The sequence below is a fragment of the Brachycentrus maculatus genome, unplaced genomic scaffold, assembly GCF_059751285.1.
Source record: "Brachycentrus maculatus isolate JH-2025_06_01 unplaced genomic scaffold, ASM5975128v1 h1tg000117l, whole genome shotgun sequence".
Lineage (NCBI taxonomy): Eukaryota > Metazoa > Arthropoda > Insecta > Trichoptera > Brachycentridae > Brachycentrus > Brachycentrus maculatus.
In genome coordinates, this window is record NW_028280870.1 from 1,297,822 (window position 1) to 1,320,000 (window position 22,179).

At 32.5% G+C, this 22,179-nt stretch overlaps 1 protein-coding gene across 2 annotated transcripts in view; it reads left to right on the plus strand.

The window, feature by feature from the left end:
* The window catches only part of LOC148309806 (uncharacterized), a 182,386-nt gene that overhangs the window by 81,423 nt on the left and 78,784 nt on the right, over window positions 1–22,179 (plus strand). For both annotated transcript variants that reach the window (XM_088259469.1, XM_088259470.1), the window contains exon 4: window positions 12,910–13,079. In XM_088259469.1, the coding sequence (XP_088115595.1) occupies window positions 12,910–13,079 (170 nt within the window). The remainder of the gene's footprint in view (window positions 1–12,909; window positions 13,080–22,179) is intronic.

The following is a 22,179-nucleotide window of genomic DNA, read 5'->3' on the forward strand; positions in this document are numbered from 1 at the left end:
ATTTCTAGTAATTTGACCAGTTTTTATTTCTGTTATAATTTTTGCAAAGAAAAATCTTTAAAATTCGAGTTAGTTTAATAATTTGTTAAATGAGCTTTTTTACTCAGAGCCTTCTAAAATATTCGTTTCAGAGTGAGGAAGTACCAGCGATCACTCTGTTCCAGCATAAGGGTTTTAGTTCTCCATGTAGTAAAGCGTAGAGTGGGTGTGTTCCCACATATCACGTGAAATAATAATTATTATATTACGAATTCTCTTTCTGATCGTATTTTCATTTCCCTAATTCCTCCGCATACGAAATTATATGAAAATAAAATATGCGAGTCTTAAAATATATAAAAACATACCGTCCGTGAAGCACGGAGTTTTCACGTTGATTTTAATACGAAACGTAGTTTCATATTATTTTATGACTTTACATAATAATCTACGTGATGAAAAAAAGTAACGTTTTATTATTGTGAAAAATATCATTCCTTTTTAATATTATTTTTTATTCATACAGTTTTGTGAAGAATTTTTAATTCGAGATTTTTTTATGAAATCATAAAGTTTTATTTTTATTTTATTTATTCGGGAAGAAGTTTAAAAATATATTTATAAATATGTAATAAAATAACTAGGTACATACCTATACATTTTATTAAGTACTTACAAATAGTACCTACATAAAACAGTTCTACCACCAGATGTCGCATGCGTCGCACAAAATAAAACAAAAGACTTCCGATAGAAAAAATATAATATTCTGAACTGTCAGAATCAGATAGATAGATAGAAAAAATATTATAAAGATAAATTAAGAATACACCTAAATTATAAACTTTAATTACAAAGCAACACATTGTTTATTATTATACACCCACTTTACATATTATTTACACCCAATTTACACAGAAAAATATTACCACGTTATAAATATACATACAAGTTTTTTGTAGAATGTGATATAGAAGCCCATGAGGTGTTGTAATTGATATTTCATAGATAATTGATTGAGACAAAGATGTAATTAAGATAGTAATTTAAATCTTGGGACATTTATTGGTAAGTACGGCTGATTAAAGACAGCTAGACGCATCATCGAGTCCATTCGTCACACTTGTAACTCTTGGTGGCCTGACTGTAGCCAATATCTACACGGCGGATTCTCAATTTCTTTCGACACGTTGCGCGTGACAATGAGGATACCCTGGAACGACTGGTTATGATTGGTAGCCTGGAGAGGACGATAGGAGGAAAAAGATGCCTCACACGAAAGACCGGTCAAGTTAAGATAGTCGAAGGCATCTCGGTGGTTGGAGCGCTACCTGCAGCACAGTCAAGGGATAATTGGAGAAGAGACATTGCTTCGTCAAGAGTTACAACCCTCAGTAATGAGGAGTAAGAGGGAGAAAAGGATTAAAATGGTCAATTTACATACTGTTTAACATTCATAATTCCTTGATGAATTTTACTTGTTAAATAAACTTTTTATTTTATACGATTTTTAGTAAGTAAAATATTCATAATTTTTCTACTCCAAAATGCAACGCCAAGCAATTTCAGCAAAACTTCAAATATTTGGCAATCAAACATTTCAATAAACTCCCTATAGAAATAAAAAAATAGATGATATATAAATACTTAAGAAAAAAATTAAAGCTCATTACATCTTGAAAAAAATACAAAATAAGACTATTATATCTTTTATTATAAAACATTAAACCACGAGTGTAAGTCCCTCTCCAAGCACAAGAGCACAGTCTCTTTTATGGAGAGGCACACCGAATCGAAATATAAAAGTTCTCCATATGTATAAATGATTCAAATCTATTATGTCATAAATAAAAAAGTAAATATATTAAATAAATAAAAAAAAAATTCAAAAGAAATTCACGGTATATAAAGCTTAAGAAATGTACGTGAACAGGCAAGGAGTTTTAAATTGACAAAAACCCTTTCTATTAAATTGACAAAAGCCTTATAGTGGAGTCGTGTGATTTAAGCTATATTTCTTGAAGGCTTCACAATACAGTACAAATACTGCACAGCGTGTTGAGGGAGAGAAATCGAATTATCTCACCTACTGAGTCTCCTGAACTTGTCCATACGTTACGCACTCCATTGCTTTCGTGAAGCGAGACATAGACATCAAGACGTTGAGTTATAAATAATACATTTTATCACGTTCATAAGGAATCTCTAATATTTTAGCTCCAAAGTTCATTTCACTGTATGTACGATCTAAGCGCGTGAGAAATTTATGATACTAGTATAAACTCGCGGGGATAAGGGTTAAATTTGTTTTGATGGTTTTATATATTCAGGACTACCTTTTTGCTCAGTTAAAATGTACTAGTATAATAAGCATTTCATTTCAGTAGCTGCTAGCCTGGAGGACCATTTAATGAAAGGTGACCAATAGAGGCAATTATAGAAGTGCACACATATCGTATTTACCTCATTTACCCAAAAATGTATCACACAAAAGAATTGAAATATTACAAATAAAATCACCAAAATCAATTATAAAAAGACAAATTTACAACATTTTGGGTGTTTACAAATACTTGCTCACACATTTAGATTATCTCCAATTAGGAGTTATTTTAAATTATTTTTTGACATCTCATCAAAGATTTGATGAGATGTATGAGATATACATCTTTGATGAGACGTCAAAAAATAATATAAAAATAACTCCTACTTGAAGATAATCCAGATTTGTGAACAAGTATTTGGACACACTCAAAATGTTGTTAATAAATTGACTGGTCGAATTATAAGCTAAAATTATAAAAATGAAAATGATATTGATTAATTGACAAGAAATCCATTACATTTAGTATTTTGTCACACAGCAGAATTTTAACTTTTGAAGCTTGGTTTGTATTATTTTTTAGCTTTCGTACATATTTTTTTCATAAAAAATTGCGGGTTTATTGATTGTGCTTTCATGAAAACTTCACGAATATGGGAAACATTTTACCAATATTAGATTGCCCTATGTAATAACTCTCAATAAAATTCCTCTCCCTCATATTAGAATTGCGTTTTCAATAAACTCTCACGGCCTCTTTCTGATAACAAATGGACATCCATTACCGTAACCGTTCCCCAAAAACGCTTTTCACCTCCAAAATACCGTGTAGGAACTGTGAAAAATGAAATATTTATTACTATCGGTAGCACAGATCGTTTCACTGAGCTTTACTGGGCGAATAAACGTTTAAAATTATGTGCGTTTCTACCCTTAATGATCGATAATATCCTTTTTTCTTTGTATTACGTCAGATCCTTTTTTCCTTTAGATTTTGTAACGTATTCCTATTTTCTTCATTAAAAGCGTGAAATATCAAAATCGCTCGAAATTAAATAGTGGGCTTGTTATATATGATATCTTCAAATGTCTCTTCAAGAGAATTAAGATCAAGAAGGTGACCTGGAAGACCTCCAAAGCGATGGCGTGACAGCTGGGAGTCCACATCATAAGAGACTGATAACGCAACAGACAGATCCTCGGATCTGAAAAAGAAGAAAGAAAAAGAAGAAGCTTGTCATGAAATCAACCATGTGTGATACCACTCAAAAATTCTATTTCACGACTGCTGCTTTCGGAATAATCATTCCCTCATCAGGTTAACTATAAATATAGTCTATAGGTTAAGCTATTTATATCTGAACAAGGAATAGTTATTAAGAAACCGGTAGTCGTGAAGTAGACTTTTTAAGTAGTAAGAATTACACGGTTTTATTAAGTGAACAATGAACGATGATATTACCACATCAAAAAATGAATAATATTTTTAAAATTCAATAAATAAAATACTTTGTAGTTGCCACCACAAAAGTCGTTTATGGAACACGCCATATGCTATTTTACTTTTCAATAATTATGTCCAATAAGTTACGAGACGACACCGCTGCTGTAGGCTGAAGCCTACTACCGTAATCTGAGGTAAATAGGACCAGCTTTTATTGTTTCCAGTATCGTAAACTGTGGTAAAGAGGAACAGGTTTCATGGCTTTGTACATGAAGGTATGGTTGATGGTTTTCGTTCGACTCGTCCCCTTTCATTGCGTCCTAATCCGTCCAATTAAGTTTCAAACGTAAAATAAATGGAAAAGTTTAATTTAGAGATACATATAATATACATGACCTTTAGGATAAAGGGTTAACCGAAGTGATGGCGAAATATATTTTTAAGTTTTCTGACAGTATCTTCAACTAACTAACTAACTAACCAACTAACTATAACCCATTAAAATTATTGAATATCCATACATTAAGACCTGAAGATGGAAGCACAGCATCTGAAACTAGTCGTCATAAAATACGTGTCACAGTAGATTTTCAGAAAAAGTGGTATTTTCTAAGTAAAACATTAATAATAATAACCAATAAATTCGAGTGGTAAAAAAACAAGTGTGTTTACATTTATATATATATATATATATATATATATATATATATATATATATATATATATATATATATATATATATGTATATATATATATATATATATATATATATATATATATATATATTTATATATATATTTATATATATATATATATATATATATATATATATATATATATATATATATATATATATATATATATATATATATATATATATATATAAATATACATATGTATATTATATAAATATATTTATGTATAAATACATTTATATATATTTATTCTCCTATACTCCTATTTATGACTCGTTTTTAGACCATTTGCCATAAACTGGCTATTGAATTGCTTTATTTTTGAAACCTACAAAAAAAATACAATCTTTTTCTTCTGTGGTATCACTCAGTTCGTCCAATTAATTTTTATTTTATGAAAGCAGAAGATACGTTTCGTGTTTCCTTTTTATACTGACAAATGTTAATGTATTTCCCCAACACACGTGATGTTTTTCGTATCATTGTTTATCTTCTTAGAATCCGAGGGGGGATAGTGGAATAATGTAGATATCACGAGCGACAAAAATGCGAAGGTTATTTTCCTGAAAAAAAAAGAAATATTCTTTTTATATTTTGCTACATTAAACAATTTCGATCATAAGAATCCTTCCATCCAAACACATGATAAATGTCAAAGTATCGCATTGACTGAATCCTGAAAATATAAACACATTGAAAGAAAAATATATACAAAAAATTGATAGATTTTGGTAAAATATGAAATGAATAGATAAATACTGTTGCCATTTCAAAATATAATGATTAATTTAGGTTTGCTTAGACTAAGTGAGGTTATTTTCATTTGTTTTGACAATATATAATGGTTTGGTCATGTTGGGTAAGGTTAAAATAGGTTAATTTTATCGATAAAAAGGACCAGAGGAAAACCGAAAAAAACTTGGCACGATCATGTATTTCAAAACATTTAAAGTGGTCGGGTTATGTTTGAAAAGATAATGTGCTGTGATGTTCTTTTCTCTCTCAGGGGTAGGCCTGAGGGGAAGCGGCGTGATGGTCAGTTTTTAATTTTATCTTACATTTTCATTTTTTCTTTATTTCACCATTCAAACTTCTATCATATATCGTTTTGCCGTTCATTCTTCTAAAGGGATAACATTTCGACTGCATTCAATCTACTTTCATCCTTCTTTTGCCAACTCTATGTTTAACTCATGGAAGTGAAATGTATGGATATACAATGGGGTTGGAACCGTGACTTCGCTGTGTACTGCCAGTTTAGCAATATTCAGAAAAATATTAGTTAGTAGCTTTTACTTATAGTTGATATTCGTATATTCATATATTTTTTCGATTAAAAATTTCACGTATTTTAGAATTGCTGAATTTAAATATCCGATATCTGGATGTGACATTCCTCTAACAGGTTCAAGGATTACAGATAAATTCCGGGAGAAAGTTCAGGATAAGAGTAAGGCGATTGAAGTGAGAAGGATTCGGGCCGTGTGAAGTTTAGAGGGAAGTTAGCGTAAGCGGAGCTTCCAAACTTTAGTGTTTTTAATACGGTTCAGACCTGTTTTCCTTAAAGAAGTTTGGCTGGAAGGGATGTTACTGAAACAGTAAGAGGCTTCCATCCATGAAAACATAACATCAATTAGGGTGGAAATTGCGTTCGTCTGGTGTGGAAATATTATATTTTACACTTTTCGAAGCGCATCCATTTTATGAATAATTATAATTATTTTTATTTTTTTATTTTTATTTTTGTGTTTTTATTATTAACAAAAATATTTCAATTTCATACTATTTCTGTGAGCCTAAGTGGCTCATTATAAGAAATATGTATCATTATTAGAAATAGGTATTTTTACATTTTTCGACATCTCAACATAGATGAAAGATTAAAAATGAAAAAAAAATGTATTTACGAGGCTTATGACCTTTAAATAAATTTAAAACATAAGTAAGTAAATTCAATTAAAATAGGAGTGAAAAATCACTAATATCTGAATTATGAGTATAAATACGAATCTGAATTCGATTAATAAAACTTTTATGAGTTATATTCAAAGAAATAAAGCATGAATGATAAGGATAGTGAAAAAAGCATATTAAAAAAAATAAATGGAGTGGAGAAAATTCAGATTTGTGAATAAGTATTTGGACATACTCAAAATGTTGTGAATAAAATAACTGGTGAAATTACAAGATGCATAAACTTCATAATGTTTTCAAGCGATTCCTAGTATGTTAAAATAATCGGATCGTGCATACATCCAAAAAGATAATCTGCTAAGTATAAGCTTTCTCAATCCAACAAAGATAAATCTTGTGAGCTCATATGTACAGCGTCATGAGTTTAATGATATATGGAGGAGTTCCAAAAATTTGAGTAGTTGTGGCTGTCAATTATGCTTAGAATGTTGAGTGTTGCACTTAACCAGCCTCTTACAGGCAGACTTCCATAATGTTATTGATCTATGTTGATATGTCAAAAATATAAAAATAACTGTTTAGAAGGATCTTAATTGATGTCAATATTACGATTGTATAATTTATAATTATTATGATTATTAAACTACAATTTAAATTTAAATGACTCATTTAAGTCATTTCCGGTAATTTAAATGTAAATTGCAATTTCAAATTATTATTACTCCATAACATTTCCTCCGATAACGCGGTATCTATATCAATGCTTTAAGGGAGTTTAATACGAATTATTAAAATACGGAATAAATACAATTTTTGACAATTGGGACAATTTGATGATGGGCAAAATACTGAACGTAATCCATTATTTAACATTTTTCGTAGATTTGTGTACCTTACCGAACTGTACTGTTTTCAAACATGAGCAATAAACATGAAAAAATAATTCACTAAGATTTTTAGACCTACCTTGGAACATTGGTGAAATCTTTTGTGAGCAACGGTATCCCACGAGGGCTAAGGATGATATATTTAAAATTTGTCACTAAGTAGTGAAGGAGGCAGAGGAAAGTTCCCGTAGGGTGTGACCCGAGACAGCTTGGAGTTCCGGCAAAGTACGCTAAACTTTATAAGGCGAAGCACAAATTCTTAATTGAATTTAAGTAGATTGGTTGTTGGAGATTGCCTCGTTTCATTTTGCCGGGAATATCGCCCAGAATTTTCTTGAAGAGTGCTATTTCGATACATAGAAAATGAAGATATAGAGTTTGGAGAAGATTGAGAAGGTTTGAGAGTGTTCTCTCAAAAGTTTTTAGGGTGAATTTCTTGATTTAAGTTTAACGATTTAGTAACAGTTTTGTTACATTTTTTTGACACTTAAAAAATGAAAAGATAGAAAAGTAAGCATATTATAACAAGTTTACTTTTCAAACACCAATTAGTACCTGTACATACTTACGGTGTCAAAATATGATCTTGTAATAAAGTCGCTTGAAGGCCGTGTTTTTATATACTGTGACACGTAAAAAAACACATTTTACCGCCATCTGTTAAATTTAACAGCAAAACTAAAGATTGCAAACAAAAAATATTATTGTTCCGATGTTTCTATTATTGATATAAATTTTGTATATATATTTCTCACGAGGTGTACTCTTGTATTTTATCTTCTACATATGTGTATGTATTTATAAATAGTCAAATCTCTAGGGCAACAGACACCTTAGTGCTTCCCACGAGTAGCACCATCTCTACACAAAGTTCCTAGATTAATCTTTCATCAAAACTGGTTAACGGTAAATATAAGATTTTATTTTTGAACTCGACATTATCATCGTTGAGATTACTAACATTGTAAGTCGACATTGATATCGTGGTGTGTCGACGATAGAACATCTCGTCATGGGATCTGTTTAGTGAGGCGTACATAAAAATTTATCGTAAAAAGTGATAAATAAACAAATTTGTATGCACGCATTCAGATTCATTCCTCGGCAAAATTGAATGTTCCTTGTAGGGGCTCCCTAAGTGGGGCATCTTCTAAATGTGGGGGGCGTCTTCAGATGTGTAACGAATGTTTATGCCGCGGCACTTCCTCCCCTCATTAATCTGTGTCGGGATTCTGCGGCGCGGGAATCCGCCCCGGCGCGGCAAATTCTAATTCGTCGGCGAATTCCAATCGCAGGCGGAATTCTAGTTTGCGCGGGAAATGTACAACTTCACGCGGGAATTTCGGGCGCCATCTTAAGCGAACAGTTGCAGCCGTATAACTGCCGGAACGGGGCATTAGCGGGTGATACGAGTACGTCATCTCACCCTCGACTACATTATTAGGATTGATGTATCAGTCGTCTGAAATACTATGTTGTATTTATTTTTACACATGAAAATTTACATCCATTCGTTGTGGTACTCTGTTACTGCATTAGATTCAAGGGGTGAGAATGAATGACAATTTTGTTCTGATTTTCTTATTCATTTTACATTTTTTTGTGAGTGTTTTCATCTGACTGATATCTTAATAAATTTATTTTAAGATAACTCTGCATGTTTGACTGCGAACAATTTAACTCGAAAGATTAACACCTTAAAAAATGGTATTTAGTTAGCATTGTTTACTAATTCACAAACTAATTAACCTGCAGAGGTAGGTGAAGAGTATTCTTTTTAAGAAAATGAAGATTCAAAAAAATATTTTCATTTATTTAAAATGACACACACTGCTCTATCTTTTAAAGGATTTTTCAAGAAACACGTCAATACAAGACCGAGTCGACAGTGCGAATCTAAATACATCGAAATAAACTTGATTTATTTTCCGAAAAATGTTCACTATAACTATCGACAGGCCGTTGAAATGATCGCGGGAGAGCCGTTCACCGAATGGCCTCCACCGCAGCGCGAGGGGTGGGGAATGGTGAAAGCGAGGGTAGTTTCCAGAAAGGCGTCTCTGCGCCCCTTGCAAAAACTTTTGAGAGTGTTATTACTACGACGATTAATAAGCCTAATCTTAATATGACGTCATCGGAATTTCGTCGTGGGCCCGCAAAGAAATTGCCGCTGTATTTTCAGAAGTACACTGGAATAAGCAAGACGTGTCCATCCCACAAGACTTCAAAAAGTTTTTATTTTTATTTTGAACTATCTCTATCAAGTGTCTATGCTTCTTCTTATCACATTCCTCTAAGGTATGCAAAAGGCCTGCATCAGTTTATGCAGGTGCGTGGTGTTATCATTAATATTTCAAGGTATTTGCTTACGCATTGAATACAAGACTGTAATTTTTAAATGTTGATTACGTATCAATGAGTTGATTGACTAATAAATCAATAATTTTTATATTTTTCACTCTACAGTTTGCAGAAGGAAACTGTAATGAACAGGATTTTTATATCTTTATAAAACATTATTTCTTTCTTGTCTTCTCATAAAAGTATTATGCATAAATCATTTTTGTCTGATCACATGTCGACAATTTTGATACTTTAGGTCACATATGTAATATGCATAGTCAAAAAACATACTAACTTACCATCATGCCGCTTTCCCTCAGGGGTTGTCAGAGAGAATAGGCCGCCACACCAAACTGTCTTTGCAAACAATCTTCGTCTCTTGCACATTCAAGTATACCCGCCGGTTATTCCGACTCCTGACCTGACCACTTTCATGTATTCAAAATACTTAACAATAAAATGATTTTGCCTAGTTTTTCTTGGTCTTTCTCTGATTCTGTTATCAAACACATTCGCCTTAAAGATTAGTTTTACTATTCTTTATTCACTCATCCGATTCACATGCCCAAACCATCTCAACACACCTTTTCTAATTTTATCGATAACTCAGCCTTGCATTCTTTCCTAAATTTAACTATTTGAACATCTATCATACGTCCATTTGCCGCACATTCGTCTGAGAGAATGCAGATGCCGTATGTATCATAAGAACAATATAGTATTTTAAAGAGAATAATAAAATATGAAAAAACGACACATTTAGCGAAAATATTAGTACTTATGCTGTAGTCCTTTGTTGGTTGGTTCTCAGTTGCTTAACATCGTCCCATTATAATCAGAAATTTCACTCTCTATTCATGGTTATATTCTCGTTATTAAATTCACTGACAAAGAATATTTAAATTGAAAAAGACGTTTAGTACAAATTGGCTTTTTCCTAAGATAAATTTGTTATTTTTTACAGCGAAAATTTTGTTAAATTAATTACCTCGGATTTCGTTAAAATCACCTCGTCCGTTTGACGGCTCCTTTTATAATCCACGACATTTAGTAGAATTTGAGTACATCCTTTTTTGTTGTCTATTTTGCTTTCGGGAAAAGGCTTAGTGTTTTAATAATTGATGAATCGATGCTGGAGATTTGGCATAGTGAGTACTAAAAGCGATATGAACATATCATTTGTGTCCTCTTATACTGTATGCAGTGGATATATTTACGTTTTTTGATCTTTGAGTACTTTAAGTGATTACAGGCAGTATTTATCTGATTTTTTTTTTCATTTTTTCAATCATTTCATTTGAACTAAAAGCTCTTAGTTAGCTCTAAATTATTTAAGTTAATAGTTTACTAAGACGATAAGCGGGGATGGAGCCAGGAAGAAGATATATAATATATCTTTTTTTTTTAAATTACATGGTAAATACCACAGTATATTAAAATATATTGTGACACGTATTTCAATACAATTTCTCATCATTTTCAAATACCGTTTGCGGTGTTTACAACAGATTTGAAGAAATAGTACTATTTCCCAAGTAAAATTTAAATTAAAAATGAACGGATTTTAACCATAAATCGATAAAAGTAATTGTTAATTAATAATCGTATTTTATTTGGGAATTTAACAGATCAGTTATATCCAGTTACAGTCAATTCATTAAGATCCCATCTCTTAAACATAGTCAGACCTGTAAATAACCCTCCTTATCATCCACTGTTTTTATTGTGTACTATCACTTTTTTAAACACTTATCTGTGACTTCCGGTTTCGGAAAATTATTCCATCATCAGGTAGAAACCGGTAGTCACAAATAAGTGTTTAAATAAGTGGTATTACACAAAGTAAACAATGAATGATAAGGAGAGTGTTTCATTACCATACCACAAGGTTATCAATGGTTTTAATATACAAAATAGACATGTAAATATTCAGACTTCGTTGTTCCTATCTCAAAAGCTTCCTTAACCTCTAATGGTAAATCAATACAAATTAAAATGTCATTAAAAAGGGTTTTATTTATGTGTAAAGAAGATAGTTGTGTTTTATATTTTGTATTTATTCTTTATAAAGGAAGTACAAACCAAGACTAAAAAGTATAATGAGAAAGCCTTTAAAAGGATATCCATTAATTCTTGGATTTGTAGCGCGTTCCATTTCCGAGTTAAGATCCTCACGCAGAGGCCGGAAATGAAAAGCAAACAGAATCAGATTATTTCCTATATAGACACTAAATACACTTGCAAAAGTAAAATAAATATATTTGCAAACCATTTTAATAAAATTTTAATGTAACAAGAACATTCACAACATTTTGAGCGTGTCCAAATACTTGTTCACGAATCAGGGTTTTCTGTTTTTTAAAAGGAGGATTTGGGAGTTTTTGTTGTTGTTTTAATCTCAACATAGATGAGGAAAAATATGATGATCTTGGTATTGTTGGGTTCTGAGAATTAAGAAGCTGTTTTTGTATTTATTTTGAAATCTCATCATAGATGAAGAAGAATATGGAAGTGTGGGTATAAATAGTGTCTGGGAATTTAAGAGTGATTTTTATATATTTTTAATATCTCAACATCGATGAAAAAGAATATGGTATGGAAGTCTGTGTATTGTTGTGGGGGCTGGGAGTTATTTTAATATTTATTTAACATCTCAACATAGATGAAGAAGAATACGGAAGTCTGAGTATTTAAAGAGTTTATGTAAATACCAGGTCCTTATGGCTGTTGTGAATTCACGTATTACCAAATTTTTGAGTAGTGTGGTTGTCAATCATGGTTAGAATGGTTGGCATGTATGACTAGATGTATAGATGTGAAAGAAGCTAGGAGTGTATGTCAGGAGAGAGGAGTATGGCGTTCCATCCTCTCTGTCTATTCCCTGTGGTAAGTGGCGTGGTGGTTAGTTATTTAGTAAGTTTTAACACAAACATAGAAATGAGAGATTCAATGGACCTAATATTCCAATGTATTCCAAATTTTTACAAAAACGTGATCATTGACTATCGCATTGACTATAACATTGACATTGATATCTAACTAGCTTAATATTGCCCTGAAAAACATCCCAAAGGATTTTAAACTTGGAAGTATAATATATTGACTTGTTACAAATTACTAACTGCATTGATGTTTCTTTTGTTGCCAGGCAAAAGTTACTTAAATGGCCCTCCTAAACATTTACCGTTTTGTTAGTTGGTCACTTTCTCCTGTACAACTACGATATGTATGTTTATTTAAAAATGTAATTTTAATATTGCAAAATATTATTGTATTTTCCTAAGCCATGAAAATTTGTTTTCATATAATATTTGTTTGTTTCAGGATGCATCACGCCCCAATGACTGCAGTCTACCAGGTGACGCGCCAAGGTCATGAGCACTGTGACGTCACGGAGGGTGTTCTCCTGGACATAACACCCTTATTGGTAGACGGGAAAAAGCTGGTCACATTGTACGACAAGGACCTCACAGAAGGAGTCAACCTCCTGATAGGTATGTAACTAAATTAATATTTTTTTAATAAGTTATTTCAATCAGATATTAATTAGTCTATATTGTAGTGGTCATTTAGGCTCCGTATATGACGACCAAGGTTCGAATCTCAGCTGAATAAAAATAAACATAACGTTTTTTACATTTTCAAACGAATGTCATAAATGATGCTTAAGTACCTACAATTTTTTTGCTAACTACATAATATGTGTTTGAAGTAGAGGCATTTATTTCTTTGAATCGAATAAAATCCCTCAATATTTTTTTCAAATGTATTTTTCACAACATTTTGAGAGTATCCAAATATTTGTTCACAAATTTAGGATTGTCCACATAGTGACATTTATATTGAAAGGACAAAATAGATTAAGAAAAATTAACAGGGACATAAAATTAAAAATATAAAGATTTACAGGGCTTACGATCTATCATAAGGCTGGTTTATGTGATCACTTTTAACAAGTGTAACGTTCACTATTCTTCCCATGATTGACAACTACCCAACTCAATTTTTGTATTTTTATTTAACATGTGAGTTCTCAGCACCATCTGTGGTTGAGTTGAATATTCTTTTTATAAGTAAGTAATATATTAGTGGACAAACCCTGATTTGTGGGTAAAGATTTAGACATACTCAAAATATTGTGAATAGAATAACTGGTCAAATTATAAGTTTAATAAAAATTAAAAATCAAGTTTCAGTACGTAAATTTCTTTGAAGTAGTTATTTATATTGAATGTATGTAAAATAATTCGGAAAGAATCTTATATATTTAAATATATATATACATATATATATATATATATATATATACATATATATATATATAAATATATATATATATATATATATATATATACATATATATATATATATATATATGTATATATATATATATATATACATATATATATATATATATATATATATATATATATATATATATATATATATATATATATATATATATATATATATATATATATATATATATATATATATATATATATATATATATATATATATATATATATATATATATATATATATATATATATATATATATATATATATATATATATATATATATATATATATATATATATATATATATATATATATATATATATATATATGTATATAAAATATTCCTTTACATTAATGTTTAGATGTTAAAATGTGTTTTTGTACAAAGGCATCTGTATCATTTTCGTTTTCATTTTCTCGTTTAATTTTTCAGTTATCCAACTTAAAGAAACGTTTAAATCACTTTTAAAGTAAATATAAACGGTTGATCGAATAAACAAAAACAAATAAAAACATAAACAAGAATTATCAAGATTCTGATTGCTTGGATTAATTACTCTGGATTCGAGCTGTTCTTGCAAGTAGTGAAATGGATTTCAGATACCCACTCACTTTCATATTTCCCTGGTAGCTCTCGTAATAAAAGGGACCAAAAACAAACTAAAATCTTTCAAATTTTTTTATATTTTTTTATCAAGAGTCTCTTTCATTTAACTAATAATCGGAGTTTCAGATATTCATCGACTTTAAAAAGAAAGTAGTTTTTGAAAAAAAAAAATTTACGGAAACTCAAAAAAAAACATTTGAAAATAATATTTAACTTAATCTTAAATATAAAGAAACGTTCAGAATTCAGATTTTGTTTATGATTTACATTTCTCAATATTTTGAATGTCTCCAAATCCTTGTTAGCAAATATGGGTTTCCCCACTTAGGGGTTATTTTAAATTGGCATCTCAACAAAGAAGAATAAGTTTTTGGAATTCTAAGTATTTATAGGGCTTCCGACCTGTCTAAAGCTAGTTTAAGTGATCACTTGATACATGCATAACATTCACAAATCTACCCATAATTGACGATTGATTATGATGGCATGCGAATCGATTGAGTGATGAAAGAAAAATAAACAAATTTATAAGACGAATGTGTTTGGAAGAAGAAGCGGAGGAAGGTCGAGGAAAACTTGGCATGATCAAATATTTGAAACTGGTCAGGTGGTCGGGTGATCGGCGGGTATGTATGAGGAGATGCATGAATGTGGAAGAGGCTATTCTAGGCTTTTAATTTTTTTTCAATTATTTTATTAATCAATCGATTATCAAATCGCCGCCTCAGAAATTTCACTTTAAAATTTGTGTAAATTCTTTAAATATGTGTAAATTGTATTTCCTTTGATTAACGTCCTCCAAAATCGGCACAGTGTTTCGTAAATGAGTACCACGGGGTAGTATTGGATGAATGACCCTAGTTGATGATCACGTTTTAGCGATATCTCGCTATTTCGCGCATCGGATACCGAAATAGAATGCCAATAGCCAAATTAGCAGGTAAATCACAACGAGGATGCGAGGTTTCCTCCGCCATTGTTCCGGAATTATCTTATATTCGATCTCTGCTTCGTGATGTGGGTATTATGGGATATATCGACGCGATACGACGGTGCTTAAACGACAAGTATGTATTGTAAATTGGGTAAAATCGGGAAGGCGTTTCTGCTCACGGGGAGGGATTAAGTTGTGCTTAATCTCAGATGTCGAAATTTTCGCTAAGGCCTCTTATTTATGAAGCGCAGTTCAACAGCGAGAGCTAATTTTCCAAACAAGAGTTTCAGGCAGCTTTTTTATCTGATAATTTTCTATAGCCTGTACTGATTCATCATCTTTGAAGAGGATAGAATTTTTTATTAGATACAGGTTTTAACTATTTTTTCTTAATATATTGATTCGACTGTCACTTTGTGGTAATATCTATCGATTTTTTATTTAAATTTAAATTGGTAAATTCCAGTAGGTATTTCTTGAAATCAATGTGTTTGAGAATGACGTGGAACGCATTGAAGCACGTATCACAAAAGATTTTAAGAACTAGTGGTGTATGGTTACAAGTTGATAATTTTTTTTTATTTGATAAATATTTAAGCACAAAGTCTGAGGGTCTGCATATGTACCATTTACAAATATACAGACTCTCATATATAACGAACATACAAATAAAACTCACACATACACACTCATATGTATATACACAATCTTCGCCTCTTCCACGTCATGCATCCCGTATTACGTACCCGCCAATTTTTCTGACTCCTGAACACTCTCATTTTTTTTTAAATTCTTGATCACGCAAAGCTTTCTTCGGTTTTACTTTTCTTTCTTCACTTATGTCCAAACCATCTCAATTTATGAACTTTCCTTAATTTTAACGAAAATGTCTTTCCTTGTTTCACCATTCAAACATACATCATGATTTGATGTCAAATTGTCAAATATGTTATATCAAAAGCTCGAAAAACGCAATACTCAACGAAATTTGTTCACCTATTGAAGTAATTAGCTTTATATGATCGAATTCAAAAACCGTATTAAGTAACTACTTATTTTAAAGAAGTATTAAGTTATTTTACTCGGGTTTTCATTTCGACCGCCAATATTTATTTTATTGTTAATGATACAACATTTTTTTAAATGGAGAATAAGGACCTTAGAAGTGGAGTACAACAACGCTTTGTTGTATCGGATTATTTCTTTGTTATAAAAGCCATCCTCGTAAACATTTTTGTTTGCGTTCAAGCTCCTTTGAGTAAAAAATATCGCAGTGCTCGGATTAAGAGGAAAACTTCATTTCCTGTTGCTTTAACCCCTAGAACCAATGATTGGGATTTTCAACTTCTCGGGATGGGACTTACTGGGATTTAATAAAGAAGAACGCTGCAGAGTGTTAGAAGGTCGAAGGTTAAATCTAAGTATAAAGAGAAGAGACCAATTTCATTTGCTCAAGAATCTGATACAGGGTTTTGTCGATTCCTTTAAAACATCTTCAGTGAGAATTAAATCCGTAAACAGGTTCTAGGGCGCAAGCCAATTATCACTACAAAAAGAATGACTTAGGGGTGATTTTTTCTGTTTTATTTAAACAGAAAAATAAAAACCGAGAAAAACTTGGCACGATCAGGTATGCCAAATACTTGAAAGTGGTTAGGTTGGAACAATCGGCGGGTATGTATGAGGAGATGCATGAACGTGGAAGAGGCGAATAATGTTTGCAAGGACAGAGTGGTGTGGCATTCTATTCTCTCTGCCTACCTCTGCGATGAAGCGGCGTGATGGTTAGTTAATTAGAAACATAAAACATGAATTAAAGGATATTTATTTATTAATTGGACAAGTTATATAGTAACAAATTCGTTATTAATCCCCTCTAACTATTTATACTTTACTATTTATAGTTATTTAAGCCGTTAAAACGACAAAACTATGTATTTATTCTTCGCGTAAAAATGTAAAATAAATAAAAATAATATCTGTATACATGTTCAAATGTACATACCAACATATTAAAAAAATAAGCTAAAATAAAGAAAGCTGTGAGGAATTTGAATCGAATGAGTAAAGAAAGAAAAGTAAAATAAAATTTATGAGGCGAGTGATATAAGAAAAAGAAGAAGAGCAAGACTAAAACATACTTGGTATGATTAAGTATTTCAAATACTTGAAAGTGGTCAGGTCAGAATATGGAAAAAGGCGTGTATGTATGAGGAGATGCATGAATGTGGGAGACATAAGGATTGTTTGTAAAGACACATTGGTATGGCGTTCTATTATCACTGCCTGGCCTTGCGAGAAAGTGGCGTGATAGTAAGTTAGTACGGTAGTTTAAAAAAATGAATTTAAGATTTAATAAAAAAAAATCATAATAAACGGGAACACCGTCCGATCCGAGGGACCCCAATCCAGTCAGATATATTTCCCAGAAACGAGATCTCGCATTTTGGAAAGAAAGCACGGCATACATATCTTGTTTCATTTTTATGGACGATTCCAGCAATCAGTCCCGGTATTGGATATTGCCAGAACGTGATATCTGCCAGCTTCATCGGATTAGCTCGGCTAGATCTCCAGTTAATTTTGTACGGATCTCTGAAGGGCTTGTGATTGCCGCGTATCAAAACAGACGAACGTGATGTTTTGGTTTAATTAGATTTTGTTTCTATTGTTATTGGTTCAGCTCGGGGGGCTACTGTATACGAGTTTAATTCCGCGTTTGCGGTATCTGTGGGGATCGATTGAGCGTAAGGGTTCAGATTAGATACCGCCCCAATTTATTTTTAAACCCTTCAGATATTAACATTTCCGGTTGAAATTTTCATTTCAACCATCCCTTAGGAGTGATTTTGTTGAAATGGGGACAGGAATAAGGTGCATGCCGTAAAGTTAGAAGAAAATGGTAGAATTAAAAGTGGCAATGCCCCACAAATACATTTTACTTTGATTAAAATATCACATTTGTAAATATTCAAGTAAAAACAATTTTACAACATTTTCAATATGTCGAAATACTAGTTGAAAATCTAGATTTTATCCAATTAGCAGTTATTTTTCATCATTATTTTTTGACAATCTGTGTTACGAGTTAAATCAATGTATCTAAAATTTAAAAAAAAATACAGATCCTATTTGTTCCAGAAATACCCGTTTTTTTGCAGTACAACATTTGCATGAAATTCTTGAACGAAAATGCAAAAATAAGACGTGTTTTCTTAACCGCTTTCCATATAATGGGTATAAATCAAAGGATGTATCTGAAAAGTTTTATCGCCGTTTCATAATAACACTTTCTGATTTTCTTTGTTCCTCTCCGTCTCTCAATTTGAAATTCCGTTCTCCGTTCAACCACGGAAAACTTTTAAAGAGTTGAATCTAGACGGGGTAAGAAGTAAAACATCCGTGTTTGACAGTGAAATATCTCAAAATGTATTGCGGTATTATAAAGCAGTGAACGATTTGTTTGTTGAAAATCGCAGTGAATAATTAAAAAAAATATCGTCCTCGTAGTGTAGTTATTAGCATGCTACCACGCTGGAGGTCCCAGGATCAATTCCTAGGGAGGGGGGGTAAAATAAATACGAGTAATTAATCACTATTGAGATAATCCTGGATTTGAACCTGAAACGTAGAACTGATCACCTTGTCATAATGTGAATAACATGTGTATGTATGTGTGTGTGTGTGTGTGTGTGTGTGTGTGTGTGTGTGTGTGTGTGTGTGTGTGTGTGTGTGTGTGTGTGTGTGTGTGTGTGTGTGTGTGTGTGTGTGTGTGTGTGTGTGTGTGTGTGTGTGTGTGTGTGTGTGTGTGTGTGTGTGTGTGTGTGTGTGTGTGTGTGTGTGTGTGTGTGTGTGTGTGTGTGTGTGTGTGTGTGTGTGTGTGTGTGTGTGTGTGTGTGTGTGTGTGTGTGTGTGTGTGTGTGTGTGTGTGTGTGTGTGTGTGTGTGTGTGTGTGTGTGTGTGTGTGTGTGTGTGTGTGTGTGTGTGTGTGTGTGTGTGTGTGTGTGTGTGTGTGTGTGTGTGTGTGTGTGTGTGTGTGTGTGTGTGTGTGTGTGTGTGTGTGTGTGTGTGTGTGTGTGTGTGTGTGTGTGTGTGTGTGTGTGTGTGTGTGTGTGTGTGTGTGTGTGTGTGTGTGTGTGTGTGTGTGTGTGTGTGTGTGTGTGTGTGTGTGTGTGTGTGTGTGTGTGTGTGTGTGTGTGTGTGTGTGTGTGTGTGTGTGTGTGTGTGTGTGTGTGTGTGTGTGTGTGTGTGTGTGTGTGTGTGTGTGTGTGTGTGTGTGTGTGTGTGTGTGTGTGTGTGTGTGTGTGTGTGTGTGTGTGTGTGTGTGTGTGTGTGTGTGTGTGTGTGTGTGTGTGTGTGTGTGTGTGTGTGTGTGTGTGTGTGTGTGTGTGTGTGTGTGTGTGTGTGTGTGTGTGTGTGTGTGTGTGTGTGTGTGTGTGTGTGTGTGTGTGTGTGTGTGTGTGTGTGTGTGTGTGTGTGTGTGTGTGTGTGTGTGTGTGTGTGTGTGTGTGTGTGTGTGTGTGTGTGTGTGTGTGTGTGTGTGTGTGTGTGTGTGTGTGTGTGTGTGTGTGTGTGTGTGTGTGTGTGTGTGTGTGTGTGTGTGTGTGTGTGTGTGTGTGTGTGTGTGTGTGTGTGTGTGTGTGTGTGTGTGTGTGTGTGTGTGTGTGTGTGTGTGTGTGTGTGTGTGTGTGTGTGTGTGTGTGTGTGTGTGTGTGTGTGTGTGTGTGTGTGTGTGTGTGTGTGTGTGTGTGTGTGTGGTGTGTGTGTGTGTGTGTGTGTGTGTGTGTGTGTGTGTGTGTGTGTGTGTGTGTGTGTGTGTGTGTGTGTGTGTGTGTGTGTGTGTGTGTGTGTGTGTGTGTGTGTGTGTGTGTGTGTGTGTGTGTGTGTGTGTGTGTGTGTGTGTGTGTGTGTGTGTGTGTGTGTGTGTGTGTGTGTGTGTGTGTGTGTGTGTGTGTGTGTGTGTGTGTGTGTGTGTGTGTGTGTGTGTGTGTGTGTGTGTGTGTGTGTGTGTGTGTGTGTGTGTGTGTGTGTGTGTGTGTGTGTGTGTGTGTGTGTGTGTGTGTGTGTGTGTGTGTGTGTGTGTGTGTGTGTGTGTGTGTGTGTGTGTGTGTGTGTGTGTGTGTGTGTGTGTGTGTGTGTGTGTGTGTGTGTGTGATCAATCAGATGAATGTACGCTTAAGAGGAAAGAACGCTAAAAAACTCTTGAAGCAATATGTGGTAATGGATAAAGAATCGGAGCAAGACCGAGAGAACATGTTTTTAGGCGTTTCCCAGTGTGTAAAAATAATCCGGGGTTCGTATCTTACATACAAATAAAAGGGTTTCTGCTGAATTAAAGCTTTCTCAATCCATCATAGATGACTATTGTGAACTCATATGTACTGTGTCATGAGATTATTCAATGTATTTATATAGTTCCGAAAATTTGAGAAGAGTGGTTGTCAATCATGGGTAGAATAGTGAATGTTGCACTTGTGTAAATTGATCACTTTACCAACCTATGACATGTCATAACCCCTGTAAATATCCAGACTTCTATATTGTTCTTCATCTATGTTGAGATGTCAAAATGTAAACATAACTCCAAAGTGGAGAAACCCAGATTTGTGAACAAGTATTTCGACACACTCAAAATTTTTGAATTAATTTATCATTATGTCAATTACGTAAAAAATACTTAAGTTTTCCATGAAATATGACACTTGATAAAAAATCTATTAAGCCTTCAAAGAACACCTTCTCCTTATAATCTCTTGTGTCAGCTGTAATTCTCTCTAAAGCAAGGAACATTCCTTCAGAATTACATTCAATTAAAACTTCCGAGTATAAAAATTAAACAGTTCCGACAATGGGGCCAACGTTTTCTTTGTTAATTTAAAACTCAAAGTTATAGAATAACTAATTATCTCGGCAGGGAGTTTCATACCAACCGGCCGTTTAAAGATAATCGGAATTGAAAGGATGAGGGCGAGATGAGGAGATTGACATAGAGCTCCTTTTCCAACAGCCTCGCAGCCTTAATTTGAATTTAGGATAGGGAAGTTTTAGACACTAAACCTTGAATCTTTTACAACACTTTCAAACCTTTTTACTAATTTATCTATTTCATTACTAAGTACCGTGATTTTAGTGGAGTTTTTCTTTGTTTTTTAATTAAGAAATCGGAACCCTCAAACACTTAATAATGGGATATTATATGGAAAATTGTACCACAAAAATCATCACCTTCATTAAATAAAAACGATATTTAATCTTTTAAATTTAAATTTACAAACTCCAAGTACGTTTAATTATAAAAATTATCTTAACTTATTATAAAAATTGAACTATACAGTATAATACATTTTTTACAAATTGGCTCCGGATGTTAATAAAAAAAATATTTCGAAACATTTCGCATCATTTTCAATCACAATCAATCACGTTCGATGAATTATAAAATACGTAAATAAATTGTAATTATTTTAAATTTAATTTTCACTTAGTAAATACTACTACTTGGTATTCGTTAAAATCTGTTGCGACGTTAGTTTTCTTTTTACGAAACGTAATTTTTATATAAATAACGATATTTACCATGTTAAATTCATATAAAAATAAATAGAAAGGTATCGCTACAGAATGAATTCTGAATTATTCAATGAAAATATGTTAATATTCGTAACTTGAACAAGTCCATGATAGGTCGAATAGCAGGTATTACCTAGCTTCGACATTGTTTTTTATCGTTCATGAGATATCGATAAAAAAA